The 15,543-nt window shown below is 42.1% G+C and overlaps 1 protein-coding gene across 7 annotated transcripts in view; it reads left to right on the forward strand.

Moving 5' to 3' along the window:
• OSBPL8 (oxysterol binding protein like 8) overlaps window positions 1-15,543 on the forward strand; it is a 441,028-nt gene that overhangs the window by 364,236 nt on the left and 61,249 nt on the right. Inside the window, exons 1-2 of one of the 7 annotated variants that reach the window (XM_069764559.1) lie at window positions 2,542-2,790; window positions 11,343-11,523. The exons of 5 other annotated variants lie outside the window; for them this stretch is intronic. In XM_069764559.1, the coding sequence (XP_069620660.1) occupies window positions 11,385-11,523 (139 nt within the window). In that variant the 5' untranslated portion in view covers window positions 2,542-2,790; window positions 11,343-11,384. Of the gene's footprint in view, window positions 1-2,541; window positions 2,791-11,342; window positions 11,524-15,543 lie in introns of those variants that run through there. One more of the 7 variants, XM_069764558.1, reaches the window with a different exon arrangement.

Genomic DNA, 15,543 nt, shown 5'->3' on the forward strand with positions numbered 1-15,543 from the left:
CAAGGTATGAAAAAATGAGATACTTCACAAAAACTTTCTGATCATCATACTGTGAAGAGATTTGTGACTGAAACAGAGCACATACAGAGTTCATGCAGATAAAGGCATAATGAGGAAGGTTTCTGCCAGACAAATTCATTGGATTAAGGGTATGTGCACACGTCAGGATTTTCTAGCAGAAATTTCCTGACAAAAACCGGACATTTCTGCCAGAAATCCGCATGCGTTTTTTCCCAATACATAGACTAGCAGGAAAAACGCAAAAAATCTGCAAAGTTGATGAACATGCTGCTTTTTTTACCGCAATGTGTTTTTTTGCAGAAAAAAAACATCATGTGCACAGAAATTGCAGAATGCATTCTAAATGATAGGATGCATATGTCTGCAGTTTGTAATGCGTTTTTATCACGTTTTTATAGTTAAAAAATGCAAAAAAAAACGCAAAAAAAAATGAACGTGTGCACATACCCCAAGAAAGCAGCTGCCAAAATACCATTACAAAGCAGCAAACAGATATTTGAAGCTGCTGGTGCCTCTGGAGTCCCTCGAACCTCAAGGTGTATGATCCTTCAAACGCTTGCTGTGGTGCATAAACCTACTATTCGGCCACCCCTAAACAGTGTTCATGAGCAGATACGGTTGCAGTGGGCCCAGACATACATGACGACTGATTTTCAAACAGTCTTGTTTACTGATGAGTGTCGAGCAACCCTGGATGGTCCAGATGGCTGGAGTAGTGGATGGTTGGTGGAGGCCACAATGTCCCAACAAGGTTGCAACATCAGCAAGGAAGTGGAGGAGTCATGTTTTGGGCCGGAATCATGGGGAAACAGCTGGTGGGGCCCTTAAAGGTTCCTGAAGATGTGAAAATGACCTCTGTAAAGTAAATAGCGTTTCTGACTGGACTGACAACTTTCTTCCATGGTCTAAAAAGCAGAAACGTGCCTTCAGGAGCAAAATCATCTTCATGCTGACAATGCACCATCTCATGCTGCAAAGAATACCTCGGAGTCATTGGCTGCTATGGGCATAAAAGGAGATAAACTCATGGTGTGGCCACCATCTTCCCCTGACCTCAACCCTATAGAGAACCTTTGGAGTATCATCAAGCAAAAGATCTATGAGGGTGGGAGGCAGTTCACATCAAAACAGCAGCTCTGGTAGGCTATTCTGACTTCATGCAAAGACGTACAAGCAGAAACTCTCCAAAAACTCAAGAATGCAAGAATTGTGAAGGTGATATCAAAGAAGGGGTCCTATGTTAACATGTAACTTGGCCTGTTAAGATGTTTTGGAGTTAAATGGCTTTTTTGTTCAGTGAATGTGACCTCCTAATGCTGCAAATTCCACAAATGAGCATCTTCAGTTCTTTAAAACATCAAATGTTTAGAAATTCTACTGTGCCTAATAATTTGGAACAGTGCATTTTGAGTTCTTATTCATTTTGGAGATTATACTGTTATCATTGGGAGGTTTCTTCAATAAAATTCGATGTATACTCTTAACGGGTGATGACTTTTATTAGACTGACTGTCATTGCACCGACCATTTAGGAAAATCCGAGAAAAATGTCATCTGCATAATAATTTGGAACATAGTGTATACTACGTGGCCGGCCGCGAACAATCAGCGACAGGCGCAGTCCAAATCCTGTGTATCCAATGTATTATTCTAAAATCTTCATAAATAAACTACATACCGTACATCATATTCTAGAATATCCGATGCGTTCGAATCGGGCTACCGTCTAGTGTGTGTGTGTGTGTATATATATATATATATATATATATATATATATATATTTTATAATGTGTGCATATAGAGATATTTATGGGGCGAGACTGATCCGATAAATTTGTAGAAATGTGTATAAATTTGTAGAAATGTGTATAATTGTGTGTGTGTGTATAAACACAAATGAATAATCTTTACAATATTTTGCTTTAGTTTAAGTGGGCAGCACAAGAGGAAGTGATGCTCTGTAATTACTAAAGAATTGGCAGTGTAATATCCTGCCTAAAGTTTAGTCAGATTATTATACTGCCAATTCATTAGTAATTAGAGGGCATTTCCTAAAGGTAGTGTAAGTGTGGTACAATGGGCTGCGGTATACTATAGTGATGTACTGTGGATGTGAGGACCGTACAAGAGAGTCATTGTGAAGTTCCCCTTCCACAGTATAATAATGGTATTGTTTTATGTATGTAAAGAATAGTTACTGGACGAAGTGGAAACATGAGAATCTGGATAATAGACAGGGCACATTTATGAAGTGATGACGGAGGTCTGCCTGAGGAGTGGCATATGCCATCTGTTCATAGTGCTGTTGTTGTTCACCTGGCGCAAGCATTGAACAGCACATATTTTGAGGGGGGCATAAAGTTGTTTTGGTAACATTGTTGCTAGTGAATGGTGCCCGAGAAGTGCAGCTCCTGACCTACTTGCCCTGCTTGGCTTACATACTGGCAAGGCAGTGTGTGCTGCCTGGATCATTGGAAAAGAAATCTGATGAGAGAAGTCCACGTATCTAAGATGGGAGGAGCTGAGGAGGGAGCTGGTGCCTGGAGAGTAGCCTCTCACCCAGAATCACACACAGCCTGGGCTGTCAGCTCCTGCCAGGCATTGCCTCTCAGCAGAAGCATGCCCATTCTCCAGGATTAGTAGGTGAGGAGGGGAAATTCTCCATAGGAATGTGTGCTCCTACAGAAAAAGAGCTCTAATCCTGCAGCATGAGCACCCTGTACCTTGTGCAGTCCTGCTGTCCTTGATCCCAGCCGCTGACAGCTGCAGGCAAGTATACAGCACAACTGCTTGTTGATTCATGCAACAGTGTGTGTGTGTGTGTGTGTGTGTGTGTGTGTGTGTGTGTGTGTGTGTGTGTGTGTCAGCTGCAGTGATTTCCCCAGCGAGTGGCTTGTGTGACTGCGAACACTAGTGTGGGAGAGCTTAGATAACTTCTGCACTTTCTTCCTTACATTTCCCTACTTTCATGTGTGTGATGTCTCCTTCACACCCTGTGAATATGGCGTCATTCATACACTTTTGGGTCAATGTAATTGGTAGCAATTGAAGAAAAAAATGGAGGAATACTTTAAGACACATGGAAACTTTCTTTTCCTAGTTGCGTAGTCCTTGACGTATTCTCTGCCGTATGACAATGTGGTAATATTGCCAGGTTTAGTCAATGCCTCTGCAACCCATGTGCCGGCTTGTAATTAAATCCTGCCTGAAGGGTAGGGTATCTTTTTTTTCCACTGCAATTATCAACCCCATCCTACTGACCCCTGCCATTTTTACCATCTGCTTTAGTCTGTTTTTATCCTTTTTCGTGAGTGGTTTTGCTAATTTATATCGCAGACATAATCTGTCATTTACAGAAATTTTGAAAAAGGTATACATTTCTCCTGTATGTTTAAGAATTCAGTGCTGTGAAATGTGTACATTGTAGCCACATAATGTGCCCAGCTGCCTGCCGCTTGTTGTCCGCTTCTCCCCCACCGTGCGGACCTCTCAGTATTCATCAGATGATGCCTAGGCTTTTGACAGCTCTTTCAGACCATTTAGTTGTCACTTGTATGTTGTTGCCTCTTTGTTGCAACCTGATTTCTATGGAAATTTTCACTTGAGATTTCTCTTGTCAAATTTTCAGATGACATTGAGGGCCACTTTGATGACCTTATTTCTTCAAAGGCAGTTTTTTCCCTATTGTCATGCAGACTGTTCCGTAGGAATGTTAAGCATTGGTCAGTATTGATATTTACCAGAGTGTATAATATATTTATGTATACAAAATTACTAAAACATTTCCAATTTAGAAACCCTTGGGAAAAGGGCAAATGTCCAGAGGCTACATAGATAGCAGTGATCTGAGTGAATGAGTGGTATGTGGGCTAGTCACAGGGAAAAAATGACTTCTGGGGAGTTTGTCATAATCTACCGTGACCTAGGAGAATGTAGGAAATCACCCATCAAACCATTCCTATATGGAAAATGGATGCTGAGGTTAGAAAGTATTGTGCCATTGCTCAAGAAATGCTAATTACCGTAAGTAACTTTTTCCGTCTATCTAAAACATTACTGGAAGGCTTAAATTGCTCAATACTTATTGATTTATTGTAAGACCTCGTTCAGACGTCAGGTATTTTTATCATACACAAATTGTTTTCATCAGTATTTTGGATTCGATTTGCATTAGAGACTGCTCAGTGTATCAGTTGTCACCATCTCCAAGTTCCATCAATTTTGTTTTTTTTTTTCATATGCAAAAAATCAAAATTGATAGATGCTTCTCAAGCTGCTTCTTCTTTTCAAAGAGCCAGTGAAAATCGGACATGGATGCCATTTGAGTGCGGTCTGTGTTTTGGTGGGGACCACTTAGTCCACAAAAATGTGTGGGCACTTAAGTAGACCCCATAGCTTATAATGGGTTCAACTTGTATAAATGAAAGACATAGACTGGTACGTGAAAACCTTGATATCTGAATAAGCCCTAACATTCCCGGCATCAGATTGGTCTGTCGCTCTGATTTACAGACATTCACGTTTATATTCTCTCTCAATACAAATCAAACAAGCAAGGCAGCCAAACCATGCAAATCCTCTCTGCAGGTAATGATTCCTAGTCAAATCAGACAGCTGCAGATGAAGGGTTCTGGTCCTGGGAAGAGAAAGACATTCCCCTTGACTTGTTTGATGATAGTGGTATGGTGTTCTTCACTTGTGCAAGGTTTAATGATGGGAATAGGTGGCAGCTTTGTGTTGCTAAGCTGAGATCTTTATTTTCTGGGGGGTTTTATAGTTGGCCTGTGCGTTAAAAATATTCCATTTTGCAGTTTGTTGAGCTGTGCACTCAGAGGTTGGTTGGAGTCCAGCTGACAGCATTAAAAGAGTCTAGTTCCCTTCAAAGGCTATTTTAAAGAAAATAAATCAATACATCTTCTCTCCAGGGCAACCTGCCTCATTTATGGTATGTTGTAGCATTGATTTAGAGTGGGCTAGTGAAGAATTGTGCATCTTTCTGTAGGAGGGAATATGTACAAGCGATCCTGACCAAATATGTACAGTCAGGTCCAGAAATATTTGGCCAGTGACCGAATCTCCGTGATTTGTGCTCTGCGTGCCACTATTTTAGATTTAAAATGAAACAACTGAGATGTAATCGTAGTGGAGACATTCAGGTTTAATTAAAGTGGTTGGACAAAATTATCCTATGAAATGATTAGGAATTGCAACCATTTTTCTCCAAAGCCTCCTCATTTCAGGGGCTCAAATATAATTGGGCAAATTAACTTCATTATAGATAAAATGTATATTTTTAATACTTTGTAAAGGTGACTGATCCCTGAAGTCTGGAAACAATTGAGTTCACTAACCATTGGATTCCTCCTTTGTGATACAGGCCTCTACTGCAGCTGATTTTTCACAACAATTTTTGCTTGTTTATGGAATTTTCTGCCTTGTGTTTTGTCTTGAGCATGTGAAATGCATTCTTGATTGGTTTCAGATCTGGTGATTGAGTCAGCCATTGGGGAATATTTCACTTCTTTGCCTTAAACTCCTGGGTTGCTTTTGCAGTATGTTTTTGGCCACTGTCCATTTGTACTGAGAAGCGTCGTCCAATCATTCTTGATACATTGGTTGAATCTGAGCATAAGGCATAGCCCTATACACTTCAGAATTCATCCGGCTGCTTCTGTCTTCAGTCACATTATCAATAAACACTAGTGACCGAGCGCTATTGGAAGCCATGCATGCCCATGCCATCACACTGCCTCCACTGTTTTACAGAGGATGTGGTGTGCTTTGGATCATAAGTCGTTCTAAACCTTCTCCGTACTTTCTTCTTCCCATCATTCTCTTACAGATTGATCTTAGTTTCATCAGAATGCTTTTCTAAAACTGGGCTGGCTTCTTTAGATATTTGGGGGCACAAAGTCTTATCTGGCCCTTCTATTTTTAAGGCTGATTAATGGTTTGCACCTTGTGGTAAACCCTCTTATTTGCTTTAATGAAGTCTTCTCTTTGTGGCAAACTTAGATACTCAAACACAGATTTGTTTTTGTTTTTTTTTACTTTGACAAAGGCACCAGTCCTGCTCCGAAGCGTGTTGGTTGATAAAAACCTTAATTTTATACCATCAAGGATTTTTCATGTCCGCAAGCGCAGCCCAGGTACCACAATATCACCTCTGAATTGAATTGTTATCTGGAAGAATTTTTCCTCCAGCTATGGGGCTGCAGCTGTGGATTCTTAGGCTTTTTATGGTATTGTGCCATAAAGAACTCCCTCAGGTGATCACTACCATATTGCCCTGTTGTGCGCTTGTGTCCTAACCAGACCATCTGCTATTTCTCTGTTGGATTTTTTTTTTCCAACCTCTTTTCACCGTATGTTGTTGGTTCCCAGCAAGAGCTTCCAAATGCAAATGCCACACCTGAAATTGGCTTCAGAACCTTTATCTGCTTAAAGGGAACCTGTCACCCCAAAAATCCCGGGTGAGGTAAGCCCACCGGCATCAGGGGCTTATCTACAGCATTCTGTAATGCTGTAGATAAGCCCCCGATGTAACCTGAAAAGGGAGAAAAAGACGTTATATTATACTCACCCAGGGGCGGTCCCGCTGCTGGTCAGGTCGGATGGGTGTCTCCGGTCCACTGCGGCGCCTCCTATCTTCTTTCCATGACGTCCTCTTCTGATCTTCAGCCACGGCTCCGGCGCAGGCGTACTTTGCTCTGCCCTGTTGAGGGCAGACAAAGTACTGCAGTGCGCAGGCGCCGGGCCTCTGACCTTTCCGGCGCCTGCGCCGGAGCCGTGGCTGAAGATCAGAAGAGGACGTCATGGAAAGAAGATAGGAGGCGCCGCAGCGGACATGGAGACGCCCATCCGACCTGACCAGCAGCGGGACCGCCCCTGGGTGAGTATAATCTAACGTCTTTTTCTCCCTTTTCAGGTTACATCGGGGGCTTATCTACAGCATTACAGAATGCTGTAGATAAGCCCCTGATGCTGGTGGGCTTACCTCACCCGGGATTTTCGGGGTGACAGGTTCCCTTTAATAATGGTTGATTAACAAGGGAAAAGTCCATGCAGCCCATTAAAGAGCTTTTGAGATAATTGTCCACTTGGTCTCTTGAAAAAGAGGCAGTTACATGTTAAAGAGCTGCGATACCTAAACCCTTACTGCAATTAGAATGTGAACACCCTCAAATTGATGCTGTGAGTCTGCACTGTAAGCTCATAGTGATTATAGAACGGTATCTTGAATATGTTTTGATAAAACAGCTAAAATGACAAAACTTGTCACTGTCTAAATGTTTCTGGACCTAACTGTATGTGGTGGTGAGAGATGCTTAGAAGTTAAGCTTTCTTAAAAGGTTCTCTCTCACCATTTTTAGTTTTTTCAGGTTATCTACGTACATTTAATTTTCAGGTTGCATCACACTTTCATTTGTGCTTCACCTTAACATTGTAGAAAGCTCTGACTTCCTCTTCTAACATAACATTCTACCAACCTGCCAAGGTATTAATGCAGGAAAAATCCAGGTTTTAGCACTATTATTCTACTGTACCCTCACAATACCACAGGAGCCCTTATCTGATATAAGGGGCGTTGATGTAGTTTAGTCATTTTCTTTTTTCCTTTTAGTTGAGGACTTCATTCACACCAAGGCGTCTATTTATACAGGTGCCATGACTGATCCATTTTGAAATAGATTTCTTAATAGGGCCATCATGCTTTTATTTTTCTGGTGTGAAAAGAACGTAATAATGCCATTGCAAGGTCAGTTAGTCAAAAGTGGACTTATTTTACCCATAATTCCACATCCTAGACCCCTTTAAGCATTGCTTATGGGATTTACACTGTATAACGGAGTCTGCAGCTAAATGACAATTTTCAGAGCTATAATAACATTTAATTTTACAATGTTGAGCCCAGCAGAGCCACCTATATCTCTCCTAACTATGCACACATTAGTAAGTGGAGTTTTAGGGTGATTGCAGAGCTGTCTACAGTTTTGAACAAGTGTTTGTTTGTTTTTTCTCAGGATTTTTTTTCGTGTAGGAAATAAATATTGTTTGCAGATTAAAAGCATATTCAAATGTCATCCGTGACGGAACTCAATGTTTGTTCCCTGACGTGGCATAGCAATACTCCTGCCAAGCTATTCATGCTCCTTTGTTTGAAGACTGTTAAGCAAGTTACAATACTTAAATACATGATAAATGATTCAGTTGGGTTATTATGCAGGTACATGGCAGGGGACAATGCTCCACAAAGACAGAGCGGGATCTCTGCCAGTTAGTTATAAACCCACTAGAATGGATAATAGTCATTACTCAGTACTGTGTTCACTTTGTGAATATCTGTGCAGACAACTCCAAACATATTTTTTTCTACATTAAAATATGTCGTCAGTTTTGACCCCTGGAAACCATATTTTCACATAGTAATTATAATCTATTATAAATTAACATCTGAATGAGTGCATTGATTCCTTTTATTGGCTCTTGTAAAGATTGCTACATTGGGTATCTGCACACAAATTGAACTTGCAAAGAGCTCAAACTAAGCTTATTTTTCCAGACTGCCTAGAATGCAGATAACCAAAAAAGAAACTAAATTGCCTGCCTTAAGTATCCTTAAAAATATATATATTTTTTAAGAATTCTATATAAAACAGCAGCAAAAATGAGCCTTATTACTTGCAAGGACAATAAGGAAAAAATCTGATTAGGTAGCTAATTTAAGACCTCCCCAAAACAACATACAGTGGGGGAAATAAGTATTTGATCCCTTGCTGATTTTGTATGTTTGCTCACTGACAGACATGACCAGTCTATAATTTTAAGGGTAGGTTAATTTTAACATTGAGAGATAGAATATCAAAAATAAAATCCAGAAAATCACATTGTATAAATTATATAAATTTCTTTGCATTTTGCAGTGAGAAATAAGTATTTGATTCCTCTGGCAAACAAGACTTAATACTTGGTGGCAAAACCCTTGTTGGCAAGCACAGCAGTCAGACATTTTTTGTAGTTGATGATGAGGTTTGTGCACATGTCAGGAGGAGTTTTAGTCCTCTCCTCTTTGCAGATCATCTCTAAATCATTAAGATTTTGAGGCTGTAGCTTGGCAACTCTGAGCTTCAACTCCCTCCATAAGTTTTCTATGGGATTAAGGTCTGGAGACTGGCTTGGCCACTCCATGACCTTAATGTGCTTCTTTTTGGGCCACTTCTTTGTTGCATTGGCTGTTTTGGGTCATTGTCTTTATGGAAGACCCAGCCATGACCCATTTTTAATGTCCTGGTGGAGGGAAGGAGGTTGTGACTCAGGATTTTACGGTACATGGCTCCATCCATTCTCCCATTGATGCGGTGAAGTAGTCCTGTGCCCTTAGCAGACCCCCAAAATATAATGTTTCCACCTCCATGCTTGACAGTGGGGTTGATGTTCTTTGGGTCATAGGCAGCATTTCTCTTACTCCAGACAAGGCGAATTGAGTGAATTCCAAAGACCTCAGTTTTTGTCTCATCTGACCACAGCTCATTCTCCCAATCACTAACAGAATCATCCAGGTGTTCATTGGCAAACTTCAGATTGGCCTGCACATGTGCCTTCCTGAGCAGGGGGACCTTGCGGGCACTGCAGCATTTTATACCTTAACAGCGCAATGTGTTGCCAATTGTTTTCTTGGTGACTGTTGTCCCAGCAGCCTTAAGATCATTAGCAAGTTCCCCCCCCCGTGTAGTTTTAGGCTGTTTTTTCACCTTCCTCATGATCAAGGATACCTCATGTGGTGAGATTTTGCATGGTGCCCCAGATCGATGTTCACTGACAGTCATTTTGTATTTCTTCCATTTTCTTACTATTGCACCAACAGTTGTCTCCTTCTCACCCAGCGTCTTACTTATGGTTTTGTAGCCAATTCCAGATTTGTGCAGGTCTATGATCTTGTCCCTGACATCCTTATGAAGCTTTTTGGTCTTGCCAGTGTTGTAGAGGTTAGAGGTCTGACTGAGTCTGTGGACAGGAGTCTTTTATAAAGGTGACTATGTAAGACAACTGTCTTTAATGCAGCTAACGAGTTGACTAGGAGCGTCTACTGTAACTGGTCTGTAGGAGCCAGAACTCTTATTGATTGGTAGGGAATCAAATGCTTATTTCTCACTACAAATGCAAATAAATTTATATAATTTATACAATGTGATTTTCTGGATATTATTTTTGATATTCTATCTCTCAGTGTTGAAATCATAGACTGTTCATGTATTTGTCAGTGGGCAAACTTACAAAATCAGCAAGGGATCAATACTTATTTCCCCCACTGTATACAATCAATATAATGTAAAAAAATTTTTTATAAAATGTAGGAAAGTAACCGTATATGGGCATATACAGTGTATATATACAACATTTCCAAAGACAATCAATGTATTTGGTATATCAAAAGTACAACCAATAGCAAATGCAATAAAATTACCAAAAATACATAATAACTTGTGAGAATGAATAATTTGAGAGATTATTGCAATATGATATACCACATTATTTTTCTATTATCCTGGTCCAGCGCCTCCCTTCTTTCGATGCCGTCCTCCTTCTGTGATTAGCGTGGATGACTCGTCCCTACGTCATGCACACAGTCTCCCCAGTATCGCGCTCCTGCAGAGGCGTACTTTTCTGCTTTGACTAGGGCAGTGCAAAGTACTGCGGTGCGCAGGTTCTGGGCCTCTCTGACCTTTCCCTGCACATGCACACTGCAGTACTTTGCTCTGCTCTGAACAGGGCAGAAACGTACGCCTGCGCCGGAGCGTGATGCAGGGGACCCTTTGTGGAAGACTGAAAGGTCCTGGTTTTATCTCATATGTGACAAACCTGGTGACTAATTCCCTTTAAATAGGAACACAATATAGTGCAACCCATATCATAATCAACAAATATAAAGCAATACAAATAAAACTATATGAAAAATGCTATTAACAAGTGATCTGTTATGGGGTAAGGTTAGATTAACATTAGGGATTTAAATTGTTTAACACTAAATAGAATGAAGACTATCTATGCTGTCAGTCATTTCACATATTTGCACATTATGCAAGATTCTTATATTCAGCTGGATATATGGAAATCTTTGCATACGTTCTAACAATTTGTACATAATCTGAATTTGAACCCTAGTATGATAGTCCGGGAATCATCCTCAGGTGTTTGTATGTTTCTGGTATGAAGCTGGAGTGGTGGTTTTAGATACTCTGGATCGTGTGCTTTGTTATTGTGGTCAGTCATATTGTGTGATTAGATCAAGGCAACAGCTTCGTCATTCTTGTTCTAAGCAGCCTTCAGATTGAAACCAGTTTTCCTGACCACAGTTTTGAGCCATGAAAGAAGAAGCGCTTCTAAGACGCAGGTCATGTGCTGGGGTTTCGCCTGGCGCCTATCTCCCCAGGCCCGATGGACGAAAACTAGTGCGAAATGCATCATTTGGAGGGTACAATGAACTGTCTCCGGCACTTCCAGGTTTGTTTATTATCTGTCATTTGACCATGTATTTGACAGTATCACCTAAATAAAGGTGAAAAATGTGTTATCGGGTAGAAAACATGCATGTCTGTATAATAGGCCTGATTTGATTTTAGTGATATAACCTCTTTTACTTTGTTTCTGTTTGTTTATCCATTTGCTTTTGGAGCAGATCAAGATTGATCTTGTGAAGCAGATTCTGGGCAAAGAAAGAGTCTTTGTTCTTAGGTCTTCTTTTATTGGCTGTGTTTGTTTGTGTTCTACATTTTATGTAATCTTTAGCAAAATCTAGGTCCCAACAAAAAAAAAATCTACCAGTATCTATGGATTATCTTTTTTCCACCAGTGCAACAAAGACACCATGTGTATACCCAGGCAGTCGGACAAGTGCGAGAGACATCCACTATGGGGTTATACATGATGTTCTTGTTTTGGTGACCAAAAAGGATAATCTGTGGATGCTGATTCTTTTCTTTTTCTGGATAGTTGAAGGTCTTAATACTTTACTTCCACCTTGCATTTAATGTAAGTTGACTCAATACTGGAGTTTTCTGAAAATGTTTTGTTTTGCCAAAATTCAACCAGTCTGATAAATGAAATATAAAAACGTTTGTCCTCTAGATATTTTTGCATTGAAAATGGGCCAGTGAGGTTAGGAAAACAAAAAAGGCATGCTAACCTGCCAAACCAAAACAACTCTGAACCCTTGCCTGTGTTCCTTGCCAGTCGCCTGGTTTCCTCTGTGCAGTAGGGGATGTCCCATGCCCCCTACAGCCAGGCCGAGGCCACTGTTCATCTGCACAGTTAACTGTTTTGTACAACTTTAATAGAACTTTAAGGCTACCGCTGATCAGTGGGCGCTGAGTGGCTGCAGTGGTCTTGGGATGTCAGTGACAGGTGGGGGACATAGGCAGCGATGCACGGGAGCGTTGTGGGTCTGTTTAGAATATAATATTGTGTAGTTGATAACGCCTCTGTTGCTATGTGACACCACTTCAGTAATCCTGAACGTTTTGCAGGTATTTAGGTGGCTCTAATTATGAAATATACTTTGTATATGCTTCGTCCATGTACACCACATTTCAGATTTATTGTATTTATAGTTCAACACTGAAAACTTATACGTTGTTCATCTTGTGGACATATAGATTGTCACAAATAATAATTGTGACATTCAGCAGAGCGAGGAGAAAGTTAGTCTGATCTATCTTCTGTTATTCCTGGAAATATTAATAAACCCAATACTATACCACAAGGAAATATTTAGATTATGCTGAACTAGACATTAAAAGCTTTTCTCTAAATGCATTATAAAAGCTGTAACGTTGTATTTTATCTGCTGTGACACTACTTGGTGGAGGCATTCTCCCACCAAGGCTATGTTCACATACTGCTTTAGCCTACGGTCAGTGGCTCCATCAAGACAATCTGGATCCGACCAGCTGACTGCGCTTTGGAGCCCACCTCACACAGGCATTCACGTCTGAAAATGATAGCGGCACAGTGCCTCCATTTGCATAATTACAGAAATGGTTGATTCCCGTTTTCCAGGGCTTCAGATGTCTGTCCTGATGGAGCCACTGCCCAAAGGCTAAAACTGTATGAACATATCCGGTTTAATTTGTGTGCATGAGATTTCTGAGATCACATAGCTTTTGCCTCTACTGTAAGATGCAGCTTAAAGGGGTTGTCCACTGCTTTCAATTAATCCCCCAATGTATCCCCCTGGGGCTTCTAATGAATTTTGTAAATACTTTATGGTGCCGATACTGCCTGTGAGCGGCGCTATGCCGGCGGCTGAGTCCGGGTCATGTGACCCCCAGGCTGCAGCCGCCGTTAATTTCCGCTGACGTCACGTCAATTTCCAGACTTTCCAGACATTGACGTGACGTCATCAGCAGGCGTGACCCAGCCTCACAGACAGTGATCACTCATCAAGAGTGACTGGGCTGTGGGCGTGCTGGGGTCAGCCTGCGGGGCGGTGCTGGGATCTGCGGGCGGGGCGGTCTGCTGGCTGTGCTGGGATGGGCGAGGCGGTCTGCTGGCTGTGTTGGAATGTGCGGGCGGGGCTGTGCTGGGATGGGCGTGGCGGTCTGCTGGCTGTGCGGGCGGGGTGGTCTGCTGGCTGTTTCGGAATGTACGGGCGGTGATATGCTGGGATGGGCGGACTGCTGGCGGGGCGGTCTGCTGGCTGTGCTGGAATGTGCGGGCGGGGCTGTGCTGGGATGAGCGGGGTGGTCTGCTGGCCGATGCTGGGATCTGCGGGCGGGGCGGTCTGCTGGCTGTGCTGGGATGTGCGGCCGGTGCCGGGATCTACGTGTGTGTGTGTGGGGGGGTCTGCGCGGTGGATCTGCTGGGGTGTGCATGGGAGTCTGCGGGGCTGTGCGGTGGGGTCATTGGTGTGTGTGTCTCAGTCTGCAGGCATCGTCCGATGGGACCATCGGGCTATGTCTGCTACAGTAACAGTGAGTGACACATTAGCCAATGATGGGACAGTAGTAGTCCCATCATCCGGCTAATGTGTTGAATTTTAAAAAAACAACACAGATATATACAGTACATACATACAACATACATTACACACATACACATATACAGTACATGCATGCAACATACATTACACACATACACATATACAGTACATGCATACAACATACGGTACATTACACAAATACATTATATACAACATGCACCATGCGACATGTAACATGCGACATACAATATGCGACATACAACATGCACCATGTGACATGTAACATGCGACATACAATATGCAACATGCGACATACAACAGACGACATGTGACATACAACATGCACCATGCGACATACAACATGCACCATGCGACATGCACCATGCCACATACATAACATACGTACAGTACATACATACAACATACATACAGACATACAGTACATACAACCTAGTCACCATCACCTTGTCACCTTGATCCCCGAAGTCAGTGTCACCTGTAAAAAATATTAAAATAATAAACAAACACTATACTCCCTGATCCGCAGATATCCAATTAAAACTAGCTGGTGCAACCGCTCTCCAGGGGCTCCAGGAATACAATGACGGAAGATATCCTTCCACAATGTATTCCTCACAATGTATTCCTTCGCCCCTGTGAGAAATAGTCCCTACTCTCACTTGTGGCACTGCTGTGTGGGAAATTGTCTCATGTCAGTGTGTTACTGGAGGTCCTATAGAGCAGTGACATCACCTGATGTCACTGTTCTATAGGGGAGATCGTCGTGGGACATTCATTATTACTTGGACTACGGCGGACAGGTAGTATATGGTTGGCTTATTTTAATTTTTTGCAGGCGATCAAGTATGGTGAAATTAAGAATATTAAAATCTGGCTGTGTCTTTATTTTTTTTAACCCTTTCACTACTATAGGATTAATAATGGATAGGCTTCTTATTGACGCCTCTCCATTATTAACCGGGCTTAATGTCACCTTACAATAGCAAGGTGACATTAACCCCTTATTACCCCATATTCCACCGCTACACGGGAGTGGGAAGAGAAGTGCCGGAATTGGCGCATCTCACAGATATGCCATTTCTTGGGCGGCTGCGGGCTGATATTTGTAGCCGGGGGGGGGGGGGGGGGGGGGGCAATATCCTTGGCCCCTCTCTAGGCTATGAATATTAGCCCTCAGCTGTCTGTGTAGCCTTTCTGGCTATAAAAACTAGGGGGACCCCACGTCATTTTTTTTTGGGGGGTCCCCCTATTTTACTAGCCAGTAAAAGCTATGCAGACAGCTGCGGGCTGATATTCATAGCCTGGGACGGGGCCATGGGTATTACCCCCTTCCCAGGCTACAAATATTGGCCGTTGGCTTTCCCCCTCTGCGCGGGAGCCCACTCCATTTTTTTCTCATTCTTTTTTTTTTTTTTAACTGAAACATTGTTCATTTACCCCTTTCTGCCAGCTGACGGAATAGTACGTCAGCTGGCAGTATCACCCGCTTTGAGGTGGGCTCCGGCGGTGAGCCCACTTCAAAG

The sequence above is a fragment of the Ranitomeya imitator genome, chromosome 4 (assembly GCF_032444005.1).
Source record: "Ranitomeya imitator isolate aRanImi1 chromosome 4, aRanImi1.pri, whole genome shotgun sequence".
Classification (NCBI taxonomy): Eukaryota; Metazoa; Chordata; class Amphibia; order Anura; family Dendrobatidae; genus Ranitomeya; species Ranitomeya imitator.